This window comes from Antechinus flavipes, chromosome 3, assembly GCF_016432865.1.
Source record: "Antechinus flavipes isolate AdamAnt ecotype Samford, QLD, Australia chromosome 3, AdamAnt_v2, whole genome shotgun sequence".
NCBI classification, from domain to species: Eukaryota; Metazoa; Chordata; class Mammalia; order Dasyuromorphia; family Dasyuridae; genus Antechinus; species Antechinus flavipes.
Window position 1 is genome coordinate 258,304,096 of NC_067400.1, and position 26,149 is coordinate 258,330,244.

Consider the following 26,149-nt stretch of genomic DNA (forward strand, 5'->3'; position numbering starts at 1 on the left):
CACCCCCTCTTTTGCTTCTCATAATCAACTGGCTCAAAGCAACAGCTTCACCAAATGACATGATGATTAGCTATGTAACAATTCCTTTTGTTAACTTTGGATATTCTTTCCCCTCAAATAAATCTGGTATCTAGTAGGCACAAATTAAAGAGCATAATCATAATTAAGTACATGAGAAGCCAAGGCAATTGTATGTCTCTAAATATTGCAGACTTTGAATATTCTTTCTTTCAATGGGGAATCCTGGGTTTTTGTTGGGTTATTTGGTCAATTGAGCTCCCATATCCAATTTCTCAATCAAACCTCTTATTCTTTTCTAAGTCCTAGATTTCTCTTAAATCCAGAGGTCAACTTTAAAACAATATCCAGTACATCTCTTTTGAATCTAAGGGTCAACTCTTAAAATTATGTCTAGAAATTTCAGGCCTGGCTGTTTTACAGGCCACTAGGGGTGTGGCCAATTATTTCTCAACCAATGGCCAGACTCCCTTTCCAATTCAGACAAAAAATTTGTTTGCACCTCATAAAGGGATCACCAGGTGGGGCCTCATTTTTTACAGTTAGTTTCACAACTTATTATTCCCTTACTTTCTGCAATTACATTAATAGAGCTGAGGGTTGGGAAGCAAATCCCACTCCCATCCCCCCTTATTATACATAATCCCAGGTGGCATCTGATTGAGGGAGTCAACTTCATTCTTTCATTTTCTCAAGGTTCTCTGCTGTGATTTGTTTCCCTGTTAATCTGCCAGTTTCTTTCTACCTGCTTTATTATCATTTCTATTTCACTTAATCTTTTCCCTACTGTTCTCAGTTTTTTTAAGTCAAAAGAACTAGAAGTGATATCTATTTCGTTAGGAAGATCTATATAGGTTTTCAGAAAAGGTATAAATAATATCCTATTAAGAATCAGGAAGTTTTGAGAATGGGGGGTGCGAGAAGCATTTAACTCTTAAGTAGGTGGTGGGAATACACAGATCTCTCCAATGATCAAATTAAGGGATTTGGTTGTGTTTTCATAGGGCTCCTTTTGGGGGGAAGTACAGTAAATAATTGAAGAGATTGAGGTGGGAAGGAGGGGAACAAAGAAAATAGGTGACAGAATAAACCTGCCTCCGTCAACAGCTCATTTTTCCAAGTCTCATACCCACCCATCAAGTGCTTTTTATGTTTTATATATATATAATATATATATGTATATATATATTATATATATATACACATACATATATTTACATTTTTTTATGCATTTTCCCCAGCATTGAATTTTGAGTATTGTGAAAAGGAAAAATTGAAGGAGGCACGTGGGCAGATCTTTGTTAATTATCTCTTATTTATGCTTGCTTTGTATATATTTACATGATGTCTCCCCAGGTATATTTTGAACTTTTTGAGGGGAAGGACTGTATTTTGCCTCTTTTTCTATCCCCAGTGCGCGCCGCAACGGCTGGCACGTAGTAGTCACTTAATAAATATTAATATGTTTTGAATTGAACTGAAATGACCCGAACATCTGGCCGGTCCCTTCCTCTCAGAAGTGGATCCTGAGGCACCAGGGAGATCACAGGAAGTGGGGAGGGGGAAGGGGACCTAGGCACTGAGAAGCGTCAGCACTGCATCTTGATATGCTCGGGTCACCAAGACTACAACTCCCACAAATCTCCGGGGCCGAGCACAGTTGCTGCACCTAGGTGGACTCGCTCTTTCCTCACGGTTTACGCTTGCGCAAGAAACCTTATGTCGGGGGTGGGGCAGGATTCAGGGAGAAAAAAGGGTTGGATCAGGCGGAAGACAACCATAGAGTTCGGACTTCTCCCGCTCCCAGCGTAGAGCGGCCCCTAGAGTGGTGGGGTGAGCTGCTCGCAGAGGGGGGCTTGTAGGGGCGGGGGTGGGGGTCTTTTTGACTACAGGCCGCCGGCGGGATCATGGCGACCAGGAACCCCCGTCCCACAGGTGAGCGGCCCCGAGAGGCCCCCAAGACGGCATTCGAAGCAGAAGCTGCGGTTATGCCCCTTCTATCCTCACCCCGTCTCATCCTTCCTTCGGACTCAGGACGGGACTTCTCATCCGCCCCTCCTCCCACCCTCACCGCTCAGCATCCCCAGCAACCCCTTCCCCACTACTCAGACCCTTCTACCTCTCCCCCCTTAACTCTTCGACTCTTCCCTCCCGAGATCCGACTGCACCTCTCCCCCATTGCTTCCTACTTAGACCCCTTCCCTAGGAACTAAGTTTCACATCCTTCCTGCTTTCCCCCTGCCCTGCCCTTCCCTTCCCCCCTTTTTTCTAATCTTCCCTTTTTTCTGTCCTGGAATTCCCCCTCACCCCCAGAGCTTCCCGTTGGTCCCTCCCCTCTGTCTTTTATTTATCCTCTTTCGTATTGGTGCAAATCTACTAACCCACCGCGGCTCCATCCCCTTCCTGCCATTTTCCCCTGAAGACCTAACACATCAATTCTCCTCTCCCCCCAATCTATGTAGTCTGTCTCCTTTATCACTCTTGGGGTTCCTTCTTGGGCAGAGCTCCCCTTCCATCTCATTCTTGCTGGCCCCTCCCCCATTTCTTCCTTGTATCCCATTCCCTCCCCAAGACACAGCCCTGTAGTCGCTCCCTAAAACACACAGGCCTGTCCACCTCTCTACACTGTTCCAAAAGTCTTGATGCAGTGTTAACTGCCCTGAGACCTTTGTTTTTTATACTTAAAAGACCTTTGTTCCATCCCTCTCTGCCCCCCTCCCCCTTTTAAAAAATCAAACTCTTCAGTTTTAAGTTCTTTATAAACTATATTGACATCATTTGAGGCCGTTCATATGTGTCAGCCTCTCACATTAGCCTTCATTTTATTCCTCTTTAGTTCTGGCAATCTGGATTCTTTTGATTGTTTGGAAAAGAAAACTTCATTTTGTCAAAAAAGGGTATATTCTTCCCTTTCCCCCTTGTCACTCTTTTACTATTAGACCTACCATCAACTAACAAATGCCTTTTTTGGCACTATTTCCATAGACAAATGAGGATGATAATTTTGGCATTTACTTCCTCTGTCCAATTTAATTTCCAACAAGTTTCACCTAGTATCTCAGTAAGTTTTTGGGATAGGTAAATAAATACTGCTATCTCCTTTTTATATGTGCACAGATATATATGTATATACACATAAACATACATACTATATATATATAGTATATACACACACACACACATATATACACACAGAGGGAGAGTGCACACCTTCGAGTTCCCTAGTATTTAGAATTAGATAGAAAAAAGCAAAAGTTTTAAGACCTAAGAAAAAATATTCTGCTAGAAATAATGATAATCTTAAAAAGAAACATTTCTTGGCTTTTTGACTGAATTTAATGTCTGTGTTTTTCTTTTTTTCCCTCTCTGAAAGAACATGACAGTGATGATGACTCTTATGAAGTACTGGATTTGACAGAGTATGCAAGAAGACACCACTGGTGGAATCGTGTATTTGGCCACAGTTCTGGACCTATTGTAGAGAAATATTCTGTAGCTACTCAGATTGTAATGGGTGGAGTTACTGGATGGTGAGAATATAACTTTTTTTTAAATATTGTTATGATATCAGTGACTCCTTAGGATTTGTTTATACTTAATTTCTTAGTTAAGTAGGTAACTTGGTTAAATGGTAGCTTGCCCTCCTAAAACATAAAAGCTGTGTAAAATCAGAAATAAATTCTTAATTTCTCAGTGCCTCCAGGCAGATGGTTTGAAATTGTAACTGCAGAATGTTTGCTGATCTTGATTTTTAAGGGGAGTTTGCCCACAGATTAAATCATGTCAGGACTAAAAAGTAGTTAACTATATTCTTAAAGAGCTTCCTTTTCAATAAAGTAATGTATAGACAAATGGAAATAAACAGATGTTAGTTGCACTCATAATTGTAATATTTTAACCTGCATCCAGTGTTATAAGTTTTTTGATTTAGTTTGAGATTTTAAGTGAATAGTGGAAGTAATCAAGAGATCTATTCACTAATACTGCTTATCTTACTATGTGTTACTACTAATTATGTCTTAGAAAAATTATGATCAATCTCATACTCTCAAATACTTGTCTTTTTCATCTATGTAAAGATAAATATCTTGCCCTGTCTTCCTGCCTTCAACTTTGAGGTATAAGTAATTGATATTTTCTTCTCTTCCTCCCACTTAAGAGACCTTTGAGGTGGGACCCCACCCCCAGCAGATTGTATCTCCATCCTTTGGCTTGCTAACTCTCATCTCTTCTAATTCATGTGATGGTTAGCTGGACTGCTTGCTGAAATTCCTTCTCTCTTATGTTAACATGTCTCATCCTAACATGTTTAGTTCTACTGTCTTTCCATTGGGTCCAGAGAAAGTGCCATTTTTGTTAACAAAACTTCCTTTTATGGGTCTTTCCATCTTCTTGCACTCAAAGATACCCTTCCCCCAGGGTGGCATTAACTAGCCACCTAAACTATATATGATCTTTTATTCTGGCCCCTGATATTTAGACCAGAAATTATTTCTGTTATTCTAGATCTTCCCTTTGCAATTGTTTTTCCTTTTTTGTTCAAGGCTCTTTCAAGTTCATAAAATCCAAATAAATCACCCTTTCTAAATTCCTGTTGGCATTTGTTACTAGTAGATGCTTCATTAGCTGGTTCACAATCTTTCTGCTCCAACTCCTTACCTTATATTTTAGAACTTGAGTTGGTATCCTCTCAACAATCCTCTCCCCTCCTTCCCAATTCATCAACCTTCTCAGCTCCTGTCAATGTACCTTTATTCCACCTCAGCCACACACAGATGGTCTTAACCCTTAATCTCACCGTCACCCATAAGTGTCAAGTGTTCCTGATCCAGAAGTCTGAAATACTTTCTTCTGTCACTTCCTACACTTCCTCCTTTCCCCTTACTCTTTGTCATTCTGGGGCATTCCTCTTTACAGTCTCCTGCTTTCCCAGGCTGTCTTCTCTTCTTTGGTCTAAAAGTTCTCTAGTTCTTACCTTGACCTTATAAATATAACCAGTCTCTAATTCTCATATCCTGTGCCCTCTTGTCTTCACCCTTGTCACTTACCTGACCCCTGCATTACCTTTCACCATCATCTCTCTCCATTCCTAATTACCTGCTAATGCTCACTCTTGAAAGGAAGTCATATCGACTTGCTGGTTGGATCTGTTACATGTGTCATTTAGTCTCAGCAAGGTCCTCACTGCTGTATGACTATTTTTAAAATTCTTCCCTAATCTATTATCCTCTCTTTTATAGCCTTATTCTTAGAAAAATCTGTTTTTTTTTTAACTTGGAATATTCTAAATCATTATTTTAATATTACATAGTAGTGTTCCACTAATGATGATCTAATTGTTAAATCTGATAACCTATTGTCATTTTTGACCTTTATATGGCATTTGATAATGTTGACCATGTCTGCATAATCCTTATCCCAGTGTTTTTTTTGTGACATTGCTCTTTAGTAATTCTTTTCTACTTGCCTAATTGTTAGTTCATGATCTCCTTTGTTAAACTATCCATGGCTGCCAAACTGGATATTCCTGCAGTGTCTATATTGGGTCCTGTTCTTTTCTCATTCTTCTCTCTACCAATGATTGATTCCCAAATCTAGATCCATCTTTCTTGAGTTTCAGACCTTCATTACCAAATAGCTTCTTCAGTGGGATGGCCTATAGGCAGCTGGGACTCAATAGCTCTAAAATGAAGCTATAAGTCTCCAAACTTATGTGTCTTCTAAATTTCCAAATTTTAGTTTATTCAAAACATTCCCTCCAGTCATCTTGTTTGTAACCTTAGAATTACTGTTGACCCCTTGTTCTCCCTTTGTGTCTATATCGTTACTTTTCAAGTCTTGTCTGTTCTATTTCATTGTCTCTCATCTTTATATCTTTCTCTTTACATTGTTTTAACTCTATTTCAGGGTTCATTTATTATCTGACTTCAAGGCAGACCCCTTTCTAATCTCTTCCATACAAATCCCATAATCATTTTCCTAAAACCCAAATCTGATCAAATCACTAGCCTGCTCAAGAACCTTCTGTGTCTTTATTGCCTCTTAGATAAAAAGCAAATGTTCCAGCTGTCATCTAAACCTCTTCCCATTATGGCTATAGTTCTAAGTTTTTTCACATTATTTCCTTTCATACATTCAGCATTAAAGCCAATCTCATGTACTTGTTTCCTGAACATGGCCTTCCAACTGTACTTTTGTGCTTTTGACTGACTATATCCCATCTTTACTTTCTGTCAAAAGTCTTTTTTGATCCTCTTAGTTTTTAGGGTTCTCTGCTCATATTATGTGTATGTTAAACCCATCAGTAGAATGTAGTAAACTATTTCCTGTGATCATTCACCGATCCATTGTTCCGTACCCAACACTGAACCTCCTCAGTATCATACACATGCCAGTCTTGAAGAATTTGGGACAGAGGTAGAGGGGGGAAAAAGCAGAGATAATAAAAACAACGATAACAATAATAGTAAGCATTTATAATAGCGTTTTTAAGTTTGTGAAATGCTTTACAAATATCTCATTTTATCTTCACAACTGACCTGGAAGGTAGGTACAGTAATCCTCAAATTACAAATGAGAAAATAAGACAGAGGCTAAATGATTTTGCCTGCTATTAAATGTTTGAGGTCAGATTTTTTTTTTAAGCTCCTTGGTGTGGGGGCTTCTTTCTCCTCACCCAAAATTTGTCTTTTTGTCTCTAGGGTATGTGTATTTGTTATTTAGTTGTTTCAATTATGTCTAATTCTTCATGATCCTATTTGGAGTTTTCTTGGCAAAGATACAAGAGTGATTTGCCATTTCCTTCAAATGGGGGAATTGAGGCACAGGATCACCTAGCTAATGCTTTAAAGCCCTACGTAAACTCGGGTCTTTCTGATTTCAGGCCTGATGCTTATTGGATAGGATTAGATGTTTTTTGACAACGAGTCTCTTAAAATATCTGTTAACAAATATCTATTAACAGATGATAAGTTCAGGCCAACTAGGTGGTGAAGTGGATAAATTGCCAGCCCTGAAATCAAGAGGACCTGAATTCAGATCTGACCCTAGATACTTGCTTGAACACTATTTGTGTTACTCTGCACAAATAACTCAACTTTGATTGCCTTGCAAAAAACAAATGATGAATGTCGTCTATATGATTGAATTATTTTGTCTACATATCTGAGTTAGACATTTAGTTATGCTCTAAAAGTTATAAGATGGCTTTAAATACAAGTACATAAATTAAGAGCCTTTCCCACAAGATTTTAGCATTTTTTCTTCTGTGCTATCCATCTTGAATTTTGTATTCACATTGGGCAATGTTATGAGATTTATCTGTCAGGTTTCAGCAAAAAACATCTTTCTGTTCAAGGTTTCCAGCTTTTCTTTACCATCATTTCAAACTTTGATGTATTCATTAAAGAAAAACTAGACATCCTTACACATACACTTTGATCATTTGCTGGAGGAGGACCTTGTCATTCCTTTTTATATGTGCCAAATTCTGTTATTGGATGACAGCAGACTACATGCAGGAGTAGAACATATTTAAGAACGCAGTTCATGTAATGGAAAGAGAAAAGCTCCAGTTTTAAATTATCTTCATCCTGTTGGATAGACCAACTTTTAACTTGGGCCTTAATGTAGGTTTTAGTGCAGTTTGTCACACTTCTATTGCCTCTGTGTGGATCCTCCCTTGTTTTGCTACATTCTGATAATGAGAATCTGACTCAGTGTGTAGGTGGATAGAAATGGATAAGAAAAAATCAGAAGCATTAGCGTTTGGAGATGACAGTAAAAGAAATTAACTTGAAAATTGTCAAGGAATGAGCTTCAGGTTTTGTGCCCACATGAACATTATAGCAAGATAAATGTTATTTCTATACTTTTAGAAATAACCCTGTCATTTAAACACATGGACAGGGAAAACTTAGTTGAAATATCTCTTTAGAGCCAAATTCCAAGGTCTAATTAATTAATCCTATTACTATCAGGAAAAATGACTAAATAAGAGGTTTTATGGTGAAAGAAATGGCTGGTATTTTTTTTTTTTTTAAATAGATCATGTATTGGTGTTTTGAATAAGTGTAGAGTTTTAAATTTTTTTTTGGTTAAAGAATAACAATTGATAACATGATATGCTAAGTATAGAGAATTATATTTGAGAATAAAACAATAGCAAACATTTTTATTACGATTTAAGTTTTGCAAAGTTATATGGTCTTATTTGAGGTAGATGGCCTAGAATCACACTGCAGATTATCCTAGGCAGACTGTAAACCCAGGTCTTGTTGACTTCCAAGTCCACTAAACTCCTCTGCTATAGTATGTATGAAGAAATAAAGTCATAGATAACTATATCTCTCATTTTCTAAAATCTGATTCCTTTAATATCCAAAGTTCTGTGAGAATTCATTTTCATTAAAAGTTAATAAGGTTGGGGCAGCTAGGTGGCACAGTGGGGGCACACTAGCCCTGAAGTCAGGCGGATACGAGTTCAAATTTGACCTCAGACACTTAACACTTCCTAGCTGTGTGATCCTGGGTACATCACTTAACCCCAATTGCCTCAGCAGAATTAAAAAAAAAAAAAAAAAAAAAAAAAAAGACAAGGCACCCAGCATAAAAATTTTACTTTTTTTTTTAACCAATAATATTTTAGCTAAAATGTAGGTTCCCTTGGTGTATAGAAATAATAACACATAAAACACATTATTGTTTTCAAAAAAACTCAATGAGATAAATAGTTGCTAGTATTTTCCCATTTGGTTTTGGTCAGAAAATAAGTCTTCCCCTTCGAGATTTATCTGTCTAGATTTTTTTGGGGGGGGATGGAAGGGAATAGAGGGTGGAAGAGGGGAAGAACAGGATATTAAGTGAAAGAAATCATTTTTTCCCAATTTCTATTTAGTCTTAGTGAATGAGTGTGGCCTCAATTAAACTGAGACCTGCTGAAGACTTAGCTTAAAAAGGCCAAGGTCTTCTCTCCCTGCATCCAGGGCCATCTCCAGTTGTTTTCCTGATCTCTCTCTCTGACCACTGGACCCAGATGTCTCTGGAGAGGAAAGTGATGCAGGTTGTAATGTTGTCTATTAGTTTTCTTGGAGTCTCTGGGTTCTTGGGAGCAGCCTTTGTTTCAATTCAGTAATCACCACAAGTACAGCCAGGGGTTAAAGTCCAAATCCTTTATTGTCTCCTTCAAAGTCTTGTCTCCTTTCCTGGGACCTTAGCTTTCTTAGAGACCTATCTCTCTCCTTGGTTCCCCAAGCTTGAGTTCCTGCCACCAGTCCTTTGTGTTCTCTGCCCCTGCCAGCTTCTTGACCTCCTCCTTGGTTTCTGTCGGGGAGGCAGGAGGACCACCACCACGGTCTCTGTCTTCCCTCATTCTCATTCTGGCTGAGTTTGTCCGAATTTATATGGTTTCTTATCAAAGGTGTGAATCGTGTAGAACTATAGTAAGTACTAAGTACATGTACTGAACTAAAGAACTGTTAAGCATCAGGCTAAATAACCATTGTCTCTATCAATTCCACTGACTTAGCACCTTGTTTTAAGTTCTGGCCCATAATAGCAGGTGACCTTGCCCATCCCTTCCTCAATTAATCCCAACTCACCTGCATAACCTGGCATGCATCTCCTTGGGGTCATGGGCCTCTTTGAGAATGAAGGACAAACAACAGCATAAAGCTCATGAAGGAGCTGGATACAGTTAAGCCTATAAAAGAGAAGACAGTTTTTTGGGGGAGGGAAGTATAGGATGTGATAGCTGTCTTCAGGTATTTGAATAGTTGTCATTTGGAGGAGGGACTTGATCTGTTTGGCCCCATAGGCAAAGCTATGAGGTATAAGTGTAAGTTGACCAAAAGAAAAAAAAAACAAACAACAAATAAAAAGGCCTCCCCTTTTCCCCCTAACAAATTCAGGTCAGAAAAAACTAGAGCTATTCAAAATTGGGATGGGCTGCCTTAAATGAAAAAAAGACTGTGTTTAAATACAGCCTACTTGTCAGGTATATAGTAGAGATTCCATTCCTTTCCTTTATGATTTGAACTAGTGACTTTTTAAGTTTCTTCCAACTCTCAAATTCTTTGATGATGGTACAGAATATTTTTTCCAATCTTTTTGAAATTTAGGAGTATTTATAGATGAATTAGGCTAGTCCAATATCCTTTTATTTGGGATGTTAAAAAAACAAACAAACAAACAAAAAACTTTGTGACTTAATGCTGAGAATAAGGAGAAGAAAGGTAACAAATGGAGTGATATGGTATCCACTTTCAAAACTAGGTTGGCAGGTGATATTTCCAAGATAGAATGAAGATGAAAAGGTTTTAGCCAGAGGTATTTTCAGTGCCTTGGGACCAAGGTAGTCTTCAGGATATGTGTAAAGAAGAGAGCAAAGAATCCATGATTCCAGAGACTTTCCCTTAGGGAATCATCTTACCAAACTCTTGCCACATTTTCTTGAAGGAACTTGCTGTCCAATGGGAGAATGGAGGGGGAGACAACATGTCTTTGTATGAAGGCTTATTGAAACTATATGCAAGGTGATTTTAGAAGGAAGGACCTTGTAGCTGGGGGAATTAAAGTTGGCCTTCTGTAGAAGATGGTAGTTTCTCAGTTGGATGGATAGGATTTTTGGTCATTCCATGCAGCATGATGGCTCACATCCTGAAAAAAGCCAAGTGTTTTGTTAGACAAGAATGGGATTTCATTCTCTGATGTGATAGGCAGCTGATTAGTGAGGTTTCATGGGACGTCAAAGTTTCCCTTTGATCCAAAAATCATGGATTGTAACAGGCATAGGTAATTTCAGAAAAGGGTGCTAGAAAGGAGAAGTAGGCTATGTCTAAAGCAGAACCAACCTGCTCTAAGAAAAATTGAGCCCAGAAAATGAAAAAGTTTTCTAGACTGCCACATGGTATAATGACTTTTCTATAATCTCACTAATAAACAATTAAGTAGAACAGCTGTTATTTGAAACTATCTGCCCTTGACTTCAAATCATATACTTTTCCCACTACACTGTATTTTTATAATCATTTTCATGCAATTTTAGAATACTAAAGAACTTATTACATTTCAAATAATAAAGCCGATTTGTCATGTTTATCATTTCAGTGTATATTAAATCAGATTTTTTTAATGTATGAAAACATTTTTAGCACTTGAGGTTAGCATTTAATTGGAATGGTGACAAAGTTGTGTTTTAAAAATGGAACTAAATTGATAGAAACAACTAAGTCCTATCTTCATTTTGTTTTGGATTACTGCCCAAACAATTGGTAGATTATTATAAATATCCTAAAATTTAAGGATCCTTAAAAATACTGAGCATCTCCTGAGTGCCTAGATTAGATACTATTGAGGATACTAAAGAAATGTAAGATATGGTTTCTGATATTAAGAAACTTACTGTCTTACTGGAGAGACAAACAATAAGCATTTAGTAAGTGCCAAATATGTGCCATGAATTATGGTGGATTGAGAGATTAAAAGATGAGAAAATAAGTAGCTGCTTTAGTATATTGAATAGAGAAATGATATGGTCAGATTTATGCTTCAGGAAAATCAGTTTGGCAGCTGTGCAGAGTGGTTTGCAGAGGGAAGAGCCCTAAAACAGGGATACTTTTTAGTAAGCTTTAAAATAGTATTCCCAGATCAACAGTGATGTGGACTTAAGCAGTGATGGTGATTCTGTGAGGAGATAGAAAGGGATGGATACAAAAAATGTGGGAGTTAAAATGACAAGGTTTGGCAACTGATTAAATGTGGATTTGAGGGTGATAATTAGGTTGCAAACTGGAAGGATAAGTGACTTCAAAAAGAATAGATTATTTAGAATAAAGTTGGGCTTGGAAAAAGGAGGTCAGTTTTTAATATTTTGACTTTGAGATGTCCAGTAGGCAATATTTGAGTTAGAAATATTGATTTGAGAGGCATTAGTGTAGAGATGATTAACTCATATGATTGGATATGATCATCATTATTAGATTTTAGAGAGAAAAGAGGGCCTAGGACACATTTTTGGATTATACCCTCAAGTAGGGGACATGTTGTGGATGGTAATCCATCAAAGCAAACTGAAAAAAAGTAGACAGGTAGAATGAGAATTGAAAGAACATTGAGGTGAAAGAATATATCCTAGAGTTAAATGGTACAGACAGTTCAAGAAGGATAATGGGAAGTTTCAGTTGAAAGATGACGTCATTAATCAGTTATAGGAAGTTTAGAAGAGATTGAGAGGAAAAAGAAGTGAAAGCAATGAGGATAAATTTTGTTTATAAATTTAGTTGAGAAAAGGAAATAGGATAATAGCTCATAGGGATAGGTATGCTCTAGTGAGGGTTTCTAAGAATGAGTGAAATTTGAGATACCAGGGGAAAAAAGTAGACAGGAAAAGACTAAACGTTAGAGGGAAGAAATGATAGTAGATGCAAAAGATTACAGGTCGAGGCACTGTTACTGACATGAACTTCTCCACTAGAGAATTGAATAAGACTGAGAAAGACTGGGAAGGTAATGTAAAGGTATTGTATGCTGTATGATAATAGACATTTTTAGCAGGGAAGAAAAAATTTAAAATATCTATTATGGAGAGTGGGAAAGAAAAAAGGATTGATCATGCTCTTATGAGATCCCAGTTGGAATTAGATAAATTTGATCCACTCAATATGATTATATGATTTTCTCCAGATCTACTGAAGAGGCATTTGAGTGGGATTAGAGAAAGAGCAGTAGTGGAATTAATTCAGACAAATCATCATGATAGAGTAGGGGATTCTAGAGTGTAGAGTTATATTGGATAGTTAGAGGATTGAGACAGAAGGGGGGAGGAAGATGAAGTAGGAACAGGAGAAAGCTTGAGTAGTAGAGAGATTAAAGATCATAATAAAGAAAAAAGTATATTTAAGAAAAATAATAGTACAGACTTTCTTGAAATGGAAATGTATTGCTTTATAATAATTTGAATCCTCATGTTCTTTTGTGCACATGACAGTTATTTTCTTTTTCTAATTTTTATTTAAGTTTAAAATAAAAAACTAAAGAATAAAAATGCAAAGATAGAATAATAGAATGTTATGATAGATAAGACTTGTGTTTGAAAGCATTAACCATACTGCCTTATCTTATTTAAATGCTATAATGTACTACAGAAAATGTTTAATAGTATTTCAGAAAAGGGAGCAATCTCTGTGGATTAACTAAATTTGGAGGTTTTCTTGGAGGAGATTGATTGTGGACCTCTTTTTAAAGATGCTAAATCTTAAATCTTTAGATGGGGGGATAAGAGAGAGAAGAAGCCCTAATAGTGTGAATATAGTTAGGTTTGAGAGAGTGATATGTCCCATAAACAATGAAGGCCAGTCTGCCTTCTTCAGAGTAAAGGTCTCATAATAGGTAAGTAGGATGGATTGGCCTATAAAATATTTTGTTTCCCAGACTAAGAAGTTTGGATTTTTTTTTTCCTGTATTTAGGGACAATCTATTTAGGGATCCAGCAGTCCAGAAAGGAAAGTTATCTTTAATGTAATAAAATAAAATCAAGTTTTTTTTTCCATGAAAGCTAGAGATTTTAGAATTTCATTAATTTTTCACTTTGTGCTATTTTTTTTTTTTTTTAATATTTAAGGTGTGCAGGATTTTTGTTCCAGAAAGTTGGAAAACTTGCAGCAACTGCTGTGGGCGGTGGCTTTCTTCTCTTGCAGGTAGGTGATTACAAAATCTTGTTAGTTTTGTATAAATTATTCCTCAAGTCCAGCAAGTGATTGAATTTAAGCAGTTAGTGGAATGAAAAATGAATGGAAAAATTTTTCTTCATTTCCTTTTCAAAACAGTAATAAAGATGTGTATTTTTAAGAAGGTATCTATCAGTAACTCTCTTGATAGCCGTATCTATTTCATATCTAGTACAAATCAACAAGCATTTATTAAGCATCTACTATGTTCCAAGCACTATGTTCAAGACTTGGGATACAAAGAAAGGCCAAAGATATTCTTCCTTTCAAGGAAGTCATAGTCTAATGGAGGAGATAACATATATACAACTATGTGCAAACAAGATATATACAAGAGAAATTGGAAATAATTTCAGAAAGAAGGTTGTTATTGTTCATCCTTTCTTCTTGAAAACAGCCAGTGATACTAGGAGAATGATGTCTTGGTTTGCAAGAGAATTGGATTTGACTTTCTCCTTCAGGGTCCATTGGCAAGATATAAGTTAACTGCCAGTGGCCCCAGATGCATTGGGAATTTAATTGGCCTTTTTAAACTGAGGTCTTACCTAGATTTCAGTTTATCTGAAGCAAGAGTCATTCAGTGATTTAAGCTTTATTAAGAATTGAGACAAAGATAGTCTACTTTTGCCTTCACAAAAGAATCAATTTGGGAAATGAAGTTTCTCCTCAGAGTATGAAAACTCTTAATATCAAGGAGGTCAGTGAAAAGCTTCTTGTAGAAAACTTTGTGCAGAAGTCTTTAGTTAAGACTTGGCAGGAAACCTACATAAGAAATGAGGAGAAAGTTCCAGGCATGGGGAAAGCCAATAAAAACTGCTTGGAATTGGAAATTTGTCTTTTGTGAGGAACAATAGGGAAGCCATAGTCACTGGATAAGAGAGTTTATGGATAGTTATAGTGTAAGGTTTAAGAAAACAAAAAAAAAAGGGTGGTAGGTCAGGAAATACTTTGAATGTGAAACAGGGTTTTAGATGTGATCTTGAAGGGAATAGGAAACCACTGGAGTTTATTGAATAAGGAGATGACATAGTCAGATTTGTGCTTTAGAATGATCAGTTTTGATAGCTGAGTTAGGGATACACTGAGAATGGCAAGTCTTGTTGCAATCAGCAGGCTGTTCAGTAATCTGAATATGAAGTGATAAGTACAATAAACAAAAATAAAAAATGCCTGAAAATAAGTATCGATAACTTCAGAGCACTCTTATCCACACGAAGATAATAAAAGATTTAATAGCTCACAGCAACCAGCAGTAAATCAAAAATTATTAAGTGCCTTCTATGTGCCTTGTATTCTGCTAAAAGCTGGAGACATGAAAAAAGGCAAAAGACAGCCCCTCCTTTCAAGGAGCTTACAATCTAATGGGGGAGACATTATGCAAAGAAATATATACAAAGCAAGCTATACATAGAATAAATAAGAAATAATTAAAAGAAGGAAGGCAATAGAATTGCCTTCCTATAAGAGGTGGGCTTTTAGTTGAGACTTAAATGAAGTTAGGGACATTAGTAATCAGGGTAGAGGAGGGAGAACACTCTGGGCATGGGGAACAATTAGAGAAAATGCCCAGAGCTGAGAGAGTTAGACAGTTTTATTCTTAGAAACAGTCATAAGGCACATGTCATTGGATTGAAGATTATATGGTAAGGTGTGAGAAGACTGGAAAGGTCAGAGGGAGCTAGATTATGAAAGGCTTTGACATCCAAACAGAGCATTTTGTATTTGCTACTGGAGGTATCAGAAAGCTACTGGAATTTGAGTGGGGGAAATGCCGTGATCACTTGCACTTAAGGAAAAATCCCTGAATGGAGGATGAAATAGAGTGGAAAGAAGTGTGAGGCGGTAAGAATGACCAGTAATGAGCATGAGAGGAGGAGAGCTTGCACTGTTACGGCCTTGTTAGAGAAGGAGCTGTAGAGAGATGTTGCACAGATGAAATCACCAACCTTGGCAAAACCTTGGGTGTATGTGAGGGAGACGGTGAGGAAAACAGCAGGACTCCTGGGGGACCGAGAGGAGGATGGTAAGGACTTATACAGTAATAGGGAAAGGAGTGATTTAGGAGAAAAATTGAGTTTTGGAAATGTTGAATTTTAAGAAGTCAATAGGAGTCCGATTCTTTTTGAACAGCAAAATAACTGTTTGGACATGTATACTAATGTTGTATTTAATTTATACTTTAACATATTTAACATGTATTGGTCAACCTGCCATCTGGGGGAGGGGGAGGGAGTGGAGGGAAGGAGGGGAAAAATTGAAACAAAAGGTTTGGCAGTTGCCAGTGCTGTAAAATTACCCATGCATATAACTTGTAAATAAAAAACTATAATTAAAAAAAAAAGTAATGAGAAAAAGTCAATAGGACATTCAGTTTGAGATGTTCAGTAGGCAGTTGGAGATGCAAGATTGGAGGTCAAAAGAAGGATCGGGTCAGGAAAGATGGATTTGAGAATCATCAGGTTTGAAAATGGTGATAAAATTCATGGAAACTGATGAGATCACCAAAAAAAGTAAAATAGCAAGGGAAATATTTGTAACTCACTCCCTCTAACCATAAGTTCTGTCCCACAGAGTTCTGTCATATGCCCTCTTTTCTTCTCCCTCTATTTTACTTCTTTTGGTGATCTCATTAGTTTCCATGAATTTGACCTCCAATCTTACATTTAATTTATTTAATTAAATAAAATTATTAGTCATTGCACAATATTCAGTCCTAATAAATAATTAGCAAAACTAAAGCTTGTTAACAATTTATATTAAAAATTACATGGCAGAGATTTGCTAATTATTTATTATGACTAAATGTGTGTGTGTGTGTGTGTGTGTGTGTGTGTGTGTGTGTGTGTGTCTATTTTTACTCCATCAGAAGCTAGGCTAGTTTTTTTTTATTTTTCCTCTGATAACTTGACCTAATTTGGAAAAATTTTGTATACATTGTGGCAATAATACCAACTGGGGCACATATATGATATGCTGCTCTATGCAAATTGATCATGGTTAGATCTAAACCACTAACTGGCCCGCCCTTCTTTGTATTTTCTATATTAGGTATGATTTGAGGCCAAGTTGGGTGCTTCTAGACATTTTGGAACTAGATCATGTTTCTCCCTGTTTGGACATATGTACCCCGGATTTGATGTGGTTGTCTCTCAACAGTAGATTTACTGAAATTTTATTCTATTTCAGTCCCTTTGCTATTGGGCTACTATGTTTTTTTTTTTTTTTTTTTAAATTATAACTTTTTATTGACAAAACATATGCATGGGTAATTTTTTTTTTAATTTAATTTTATTTAATAATAACTTTGTATTGACAGAATCCATGCCAGGATAATTTTTACACAGCATTATCCCTTGAAATCACTTATGTTTCGTTTTTTCCCCTCCCCCCCCCCCCAAGATGGCAAGCAGTCCTATATATGTTAAATATGTTGCAGTATATCCTAGATACAATACACATTTGCAGAACCGAACAGTTCTCCCGCTGCACAGGGAGAATTGGATTCAGAAGGTAAAAATAACTCAGGAAGAAAATCAAAAATCAAATAGTTCACATTCATTTCCCAGTGTTCCTTCTTTGGGTGTAGCTGTTTCTGTCCATCATTTATCCAATGAAACTCAGTTAAGTCTCTTTGTCAGAGAAATCCACTTCCATCAGAATACATCCTCATACAATATCGTTGTCGAAGTGTATAATGATCTCCTGGTTCTGCTCCTCTCACTTAGCATCAGTCCATGTAGGTCTCTCCAAGCCTCTCTGTATTCATCCTGCTGGTCATTCCTTACAGAGCAATAATATTCCATAACATTCATATACCACAATTTACCCAGCCATTCTCCAATTGAAGGGCATCCATTCATTTTCCAGTTTCTAGCCACTACAAACAGGGCTGCTACAAACATTTTGGCACATACAGGTCCCTTTCCCTTTTTTAGTATCTCTTTGGGGTATAAGCCCAATAGAAACACTGCTGGATCAAAGGGTATGCACAGTTTGATAACTTTTTGGGCATAATTCCAGATTGCTCTCCAGAATGGCTGGATTTGTTCACAACTCCACCAACAATGCATCAGTGTCCCCGTTTTCCCGCATCCCCTCCAACATTCATCATTATTTTTTCCTGTCATCTTAGCCAATCTGACAGGTGTGTAGTGATATCTTAGAGTTGTCTTAATTTGCATTTCTCTGATCAATAGTGATTTGGAACACTCTTTCATGTGAGTGGTAATAGTTTCAATTTCTTCATCTGAAAATTGTCTGTTCATATCCTTTGACCATTTATCAATTGGAGAATGGCTTGATTTTTTTTATAAATTTGAGTCAGTTCTCTCTATATTTTGGAAATGAGGCCTTTATCAGAACCTTTAATTGTAAAGATGTTTTCCCAGTTTGTTACTTCCCTACTAATCTTGTTTGCATTTGTTCTGTTTGTACAAAGGCTTTTTAATTTGATATAATCAAAATTTTCTATTTTGTGATCAGTAATGGTCTCTAGTTCATCTTTGGTCACAAATTTCTTTCTCCTCCACAAGTCTGAGAGATAAACTATCCTATGTTCCTCTAATTTTTTTATAATCTCATTCTTTATGCCTAGGTCATGGACCCATTTTGATCTTATCTTGGTATGTGGTGTTAAGTGTGGGTCCTTGTATTGGGCTACTATGTTAAGATGTTATGACTGAATGAAAATTAATAATTTAGTACCATATTCCTACTAATATAGACATTTGTTAACATTGTCTTCCATACTTGGATTGGATTATCTATCAAATGGGAGAATTAGCTGCATAAATTGTTACACATATATTTTATATATAAAATGCATGTATGCTTATATATGCAAGTATATAAATTGTGAATATAATGTACTATGCAACTTGTGTATATGAAACAATATAATAAAACTTTCTTGTTTTATACACACATACACACACACACGCACACACGCAACAGAGAGTGGGAGAGAGAAGATAATGAAAGTGTGGTAATTTTGTCATATTCTTCCTTAAATGATATAGTCGTGTGCAAGTTATTCAGTTTCTCTAAGCTTCAGGTTTTTAATTTGTTTTAAAAAAATCAAGATAATACTTAGAGAATCTATCTAGCAGAATTGTTGTGAGGCTTAAATGTTAACATATTGATATCTTGAATTACTTTGTAAATTCTGATAAATCTAATAAAATATCAGCTACTGTTAATATAGTGATAACTCCTTATAAATCTCCAACAAAAGGTAAATATTTTGTGAACTGATAAATTTTCAATTTGAGATATTTTTAACAATTATGCTTCAGTGAAGTTGGCAGGAAAAAAAACTGGTATAGGAAACATTTTGATTTCCTATAAATAAAAAGTAAAAATTATAGCCATATACATACATAGAATAGATATGCCCCCTCATAGGCTCCATGTGATCAGAAAGTGGTAAGTAGATGCAGCAGCAAATATAAATCTTGCAAAACCTGACTCAAGTAGCAAATCTTTTCAGTTGCCAGATTGGACGAGTTCCTAAACACTGAGCTTTTATCATCAACTGAGTGCCAGCTATTTAGAAGTTTCTACCAAAAGAAGAAATTTGACCTTCTACTTGATATATACATTATATATATATAATTTTTTTTTACATTGTTTTTAGTGACATTGTATTTGTCTACTTTATATTTTTACATTCTTTTTAGGGTGACATTGATAGAAGAAAATCTAGAATTTAGAATCATCCATTGTATATGACATTAGATATCTTTGTTATTTTGGTTTGCTGAAAGAATTGATTTACATAGAGTGTTTTCTAAATACAGGTTCTTAATAGATATTATGACTTGCTTAATTACTGCTAGTCTGATTTTTATCTTTGATTTTGTTATTTGAATATTCTAAAGTGTTCTTGTCTATACATAAATATTTTCTCTTTCAGAAATATAATGGAAGTTCAGTTCTACCACTTTACATTCTTTTTTTCCTCCTGTAATATATTTATAATATTTGTACTTAAAAGGATTTACTCAATGAAAAACCAGGTAGAACAAAATTTTGCAAAATTTGTACATTCTATCTTTAGAAGTCATTCAGCTTATGAGGGTTTTTATAGCAATAAAGAAAGATTTTATCAATTTTTTCACCTTTAAATAAGTAAATGAACACTCAAATGTCTGTATTTCCACAGTGGCCAGTTGTCTTCCCCAAAGGAAGTGTTATAGAATTAACTTTAGAATATTTTGTATTATAGCAAATTCTTCCTATATATAAACATAATAAGTAGTCCTTTTAGTAACCTAATGTAATAATGTCAACAACAATGAAACTTTCATGAATGGCTTAGAAGATAAGTTTACTATCATTTTGTGAAATTTTCCTAGATTGCCAGTCACAGTGGCTATGTGCAAGTTGACTGGAAAAGAGTTGAAAAAGATGTCAACAAAGCAAAAAGACAGATTAAAAAAAGAGCAAATAAAGCTGCACCTGAAATCAATACTATCATTGAAGAGGTAAGATAAAATATTCTTGCATATGAGGGAATTTTAAAAATGAAATACAAATATAAAAAAAGTTTAATAGGACTTGGTCTCAAGGAGGCTTATATCTTATTTTATGGAGACAAAAAAATGTAAAGAAATATTGATCAGGGAGACATTTTAGTAGTAAGGGAATGAGAACAGATATCATTTTGATCCAGTCAGTCCACTGACATTCTTTCCAAAAGCAGTGGAATTAAAAATTGAGTCACTATGTCCTGAGCTCAGTTTTTTATTTTACTTAGTTGGAATCAACACAAAATGAGCCTAAATGACTTGAATTCATTTTGCTAATATTCACAAGTTTATTTGAGCACTTAATAGTTCCTATTTAAAGCTTTTTTATCATGTGTTTTTTTCTTTCTTCCCAATAAAATGGAAGTGTGCACAATATGGGAATTTATTTAATAGTTAATGGAGTAGGACTTTAGTGGGCCTAGTAATAGAATTTGTTTTCCCTGAATCAAGTAATTTGAAAAGTTTTATCACCAAGTTTGTGGCATGGGACTGAATTTTAGAGGCACAGTAAATTTTGAAGACTGTGTTCTAAATTGTAAGAAAGGTTGTTATCTCTGTCAGTGAAGAGAATACCCATGCTAATTAAACTATAGATCTTTGAAGTGAATTGTTTGAATTGATGGAGATAACACATGGCCTGATAGGACTGTCTTCTCACAGTACACAAATTACTATCTATAGTTAGCATGGTGCTCATATGGATGCCTTGCAATAAGTTACAGGTCTTAAACTTTTGAAATGAAAACAATGAGTCTTGTACTTTCATAGATAACTGAATCTCTCATTTTCTAAAATCTGATTTCTTTAATACCCAAAGTTCTGTGAGAATTCATTTTCATTAAAAGTTAATAAGATTGGGGCAGCTAGGTGGTGCAATGGATAGAGCACCAGCCCTGAAGTCAGGAGGACCTGAGTTCAAATCCTGGCTTCAGACATTTAATACTTCCTAGCTGTGTGACCTTGGGCAAGTCACTTAACCCCAATTGCCTCAGCAAAAAGAAAAAAGTTAATAAGATTAGAAAAAATGAAGTAATATTTACATTTTTAGTAGTATGCTATTAATAAATTTTTTTTTTTTTTTTTAGTCAACAGAATTTATCAAACAGAACATAGTGGTATCCAGTGGATTTGTGGGAGGCTTCTTGCTAGGCCTTGCATCGTAAGGACGTGAATATTACTGTCTTGATGGATTAATTACAACAAAAATATTGTTGACAGTGTGCTTTCTTACAAAGTAGTGCTGGTCACCAGATTCTTCTGGATAAGAAGACTAAATAGTTGGACAACAATGAAACTTACACTTTAGGCTTTTGCCTTTTGAAGCTTGGCAAACTAGGATTTGCTAGAAAAAACAAAACAAAACTGTGCAGTATATATATATATATCGCATTTCTGGACAAAACCTGGCTAAACTTTCATCATGATTTTTTAATCCTGTGCCTGTTCAGAAATTAGCATTTTTAATGTAACTGTTGGTATAGATATGTAATTGTCTCGGGAAAAGGACCTTTTATTTGACATTTTCCTCATTGAATTGCTATTTTTTCTTTATTTAATAAAGCATTCTCCATTGTGCTGTAGAGTAAATAGTGCCAATAAAATATGTATTATAGTTTGAATATCAACAGATAAGAAATCTGTTTGCAATAAACTAGAATTGTAATGTACTTTTATGGAAAGATTAGAAATACTTATTAGAGATATTAAAAACTAATTAAAGACTTTTTTGTTGCTGTTTAGTGCTATTTTTAAAAGCTTATTTTATTTTCCTACAAACACAATTCACTGGACTGGTCTACTGGTTTTATAGTATAAGGAGTTCCCCAGTGAAGAAACTACCTCCCCTAACATGGGTTGGCAACTTAGCATCTCAGTGCCTCAAGGCACTTCTCTAAGTGACTTGCCAGGGTCAGATAGCTCTCTGTACACCATGCCGTGCTGCCTATTTGCTTAAATAATAGCCATGCTAAAATTCTTAGCACATTTTAAAGTCATAATCATAAAACACATCTTATTCTGTGTGTGTGTGTGTGTGTGTGTGTGTATACATACACACACACACACACACACACACACACTTTATCTTGGGAATACATTTCCATTATTTGTCTATTGGCTTTGATATTTAGGAAGAAAGAAATTTGTGTTTTGGAAAGTGTCACAGAAAAGTGTCAGACATGGAAGGAAACTGACCTCATTTTGACCATCATCTCACTTATTTTACATATGTGAAAGATGAGAAAACTAAGAAACAAGAGAAGGAATTTGATTTATTAAAGCTAGACAGGTGGCAAGTTGCAAAGCCCTACAGTCAGGTATAGGTCCATAAGTCCATTGCTTTTTTTGTTATGCCTAGTGAATTATTTTTTAGTCTTGAATATGATCAGATGTCTGAGATACATTTTTCCCCTCCATAAATATATCTTATTTCTTTCTTTGTTTAAAGCATATAATTTTTCTTTAAAACCTCTTAAGTATTCCTGAGTTGCTCTGGAAACTGGATTCTGGTTCAGATTTGGCATTCTTATGAATTTATAAGGAGATCCTATTGGAGAAGTCCAGCAAGATCTAGATTCAAGTTCAGCAGTAGCTTCATCAAGTTCCCCAGCTATTCAGTTTTCCCAACTCCTGAAGCATCTTTGCCAAGTAGGTCTACACTTTGTATTTTGAAGACACTGTGTTTCCAATAGAATAGACTAAATTTCTTCTATTAAGGAGCATAATAGTATCAAGAATCCCTACATGAAGTGGTTCCAGAACTGGATTTGTAGTAAAACTGTTGATTAAAGTTTTACCCTTTTGTTTTTCATTCAATAGTCTGGAACTCACTTCAGCTAATCTCTCATTAGTTCTGCCTAATGTTTTTTAGACAATGATTCTGATTTTTAATTTTTCAGAATATAGCTTTCCATATCTTCCTACTTTTGCCTTAAGAGTCTTGATATAAGTTTTTCATTTTGGAGAGTTCAGCTTCCAGTTCTCAAATCCATTTGATTTCTTATTGAAGCCTTGTGTTTTTCTTTTAAGTGTTTGAAGTTCTCTTGGGCTGCTGCTTATGTCCTTCAATTTTAAAAAATTAAAATTTGAAAAATTTTTAAAAACTCAATAGTATATATGGTTATATCCATTTATAATTTCAAAGGTGATGAGGTAAAATAGGCACCAAGAGTAGTAAATAAACAAAGATTTGGAAAAGCAATGAATTGTAAAAAGAACAAAGGTATTATATGAAAATATCGTAATAAAGATTCAGTTCATGACATTGAAGCACCATAACAAGCCAACTATCATATATTATAAAGTTATGCTATTATGAGAATTAACAAAGGTTTGAAAGATAAGTTCCCTGGTGGAATGCACAATTAACCAGGAGGAAGGAGCCATTAGAGTAAAAACACTTGCGAGGTAGAGAATACCTCATTGTGGGCTTAGTTCTGGAAAGGATTCAGTCCAGATATTAGATTGAGAGCTTGGAGGAACCTTAGAGGTCTGGTAGTCTAAATCATTTTACAGATGAAAAAACAGGCTTAGGGACATTGTGACACATGGGGCAACTAGATGTCAGTTCATAGTCACATAGGGCCTGGAGTCACAGAGAACTACTGCAACTCTGGTCTCGGCACTAGCCGTGTGACCCTGGGCAAGTCACTTAACCCTTTTTGCCTCAGTTTCCTCATCTGTAAGATGAGCTGGAGAAGGAAATAGCAAACCACTTTAGTATTTTTGCCAAGAAAATTTCTCTTGGGGTCACGAAGAGTCAACTAGGACTAATGATCCAGCAACAACAAAAAAAGTCCCATGGGAAGTAGGCAAAAAAACCAAGGTTTGAACTGAGCTCTCTAATTCCAATTTCTAAAACTAACTCAGATTTCTAAAAATGAGACTAATTATTCTAGTCCCCCATTTCACAAGGAAGTAAGAACAATTTTTAGTGTTTAATAAGGATAGTACTATTTGAAGAGCATCACTAGTCTGTAACGGGGTGGGGAGCCTTTTTCCTGCCAAGGGCTATTTGGATAGAACTTCATTTGTGGGCCATGCAAAATTATCAACTCATAGAACTCAAGCAGTGGGAAGTGGCCGTACCCAGCTTTCAGCTCATCACTTGTGGATGCTTTAGCAGATGTTTTTGTGGGGGCCTTATGAGGCCTTTGGGTTGATCTTTCCCCACCCTGGTCTATATAATTGGGAAATTGTTTGTAGTTTAAACAGAATTACTTGGTTGATCTATTTTGAAATGTGAAAGTGTGAAAAATCGCAAAAATTTCTGACCTTTATCATCAGATTGAACCTTGAGGCATCCCACTATTTTCTCAAGGAGAATGAGGATAATATACTTAATTGAAAAGAAAATTCCTTGTGACTTTTCCCTGTTCTAAAAAAAATGTACTGGTATGTATGTAAGGTCTATATTAAAAGTGAAGAAATTTAAAAACAGCAGTACATAGACAATATATTCAGGCTCATTTCCCTTTCAATTTTCAGGTGCTTCTCACAGTGTGTTTCTAGTTGCTATTGTTTTGCATTTTGTGTAGCATAAAAAAAAGGAATGTGGTTTCTGTGATCTGATAGCTGTCATCATGAGAATTACCTTCATGTTGTTCCTCAAGTTTTTTCAAGTATGAGGTTAAATAAACTCTATACTTAATTAACCTGAAATGATTGCACTTGTAAACACTTTTTCTTTGGGTGTTCTTTTCTGTTCCTATTCCTTCCCTTAATAAGTTTTTATTTTGGGAATAAGAAAATTACCATAGGTAGACTTGGAACCAAGATGTTAAAATATATCAGAATCATACAGGGAACTTTTGCTATCCTTGTGTTGAACTCTTTAAATACTAGTAACAGAATTCTCATTTCACACTGTGATACAACTCAGATTTGCATATTTTGAGCAAAGGGTTGGTGCAGAAGGAGAAAATCCATAAAGGCTATTGAAATCTTCATTTAACAATTATTTGTTAAATGTAGAGTGTAGGTAGAGGTAGGAGATAACAATTACAATAAATGGTTCCTACTCTCAAAGTTTAGTGCATTAATAATATAAGAATGCAGGACAGATCAGTAGTAGAAAGGTTCCAGGTGAGAAATATGGCCAAATTCTAGAGAAATCCACACATGTGAATTAAACATTTTAAAAATTGTTTTTTTTTTTTGCTTTTGCCTATAATGTTCTGGCTAGTTTTCTGGAGGTCTTGAGACCAGCCTTCATTTCAGCAGAATAATCACCACGAGAATAGTCAAGGATAAAGTCTAAAATCTTTATTGTCTCCTTCAGTCTGTCTCCTTCACTCGAGATCCAGCTAGCTTTCTGGGGGCCCTCCGGAATGGGTCTTGGCTTCAGTGGAGGAAGGCAGGAGAGCCACTAAGACGGTCTCTCTTGAAAAGTCTCTCTCTGGCTGAGTTTGTCTATAGTTTTATATACTTTATTACAATTACATCATTACAGTATACTGAATATAAACCAATCATTATATCACTAGGGAACTATTATTTATTGTAAGATTAACTCAATCATACTAGAGAACTCACATGCTAAACTAGATAACCATTGTCTTATCAATTCCACTGAGTTAACATCTTGTAGGAATAAATCAATTATACACAGTTCCTGCCCTTACACTTGCCTACATGTTAAACATCCAAGTAGGAGTAAATAACTACATAATTGATTAGTTTTTATCTGTTTTGGGTCACAAACTGATAGTGAAGACAAAAGGGTAAGACAGTATATTAATATTTAGTAAAATATATACTATTAAATTTAGTGATACTTAAAGGCTCCTTAGTCTTTGTGGAGAACTAGTCGATGGTAAAGCTAGTAGAAGACTTGGTTAGCAAATGAAAAAAAGATTTTGGGTGTAAGTTAGCCAAAAG

At 35.7% G+C, this 26,149-nt stretch overlaps 1 protein-coding gene and 1 long non-coding RNA gene across 2 annotated transcripts in view; one reads left to right on the forward strand and one right to left on the reverse strand.

Annotated features, from left to right (window-relative positions):
* Positions 1-1,660: 1,660 nt before the first annotated feature.
* Positions 1,661-24,931, forward strand: FUNDC1 (FUN14 domain containing 1). The gene is made up of 5 exons (XM_051984988.1): positions 1,661-1,953; positions 3,392-3,548; positions 13,637-13,712; positions 20,099-20,227; positions 21,358-24,931. The coding sequence occupies exons 1-5, from the start codon at positions 1,926-1,928 to the stop codon at positions 21,433-21,435; spliced, it is 468 nt and encodes a 155-aa protein (XP_051840948.1). The 5' UTR covers positions 1,661-1,925; the 3' UTR covers positions 21,436-24,931.
* LOC127553899 (uncharacterized) overlaps positions 9,227-26,149 on the reverse strand; it is a 71,008-nt gene continuing 54,085 nt past the window's right edge. Inside the window, exon 2 of the long non-coding RNA XR_007951842.1 lies at positions 9,227-10,674. This is a non-coding gene — a long non-coding RNA (uncharacterized LOC127553899). The remainder of the gene's footprint in view (positions 10,675-26,149) is intronic.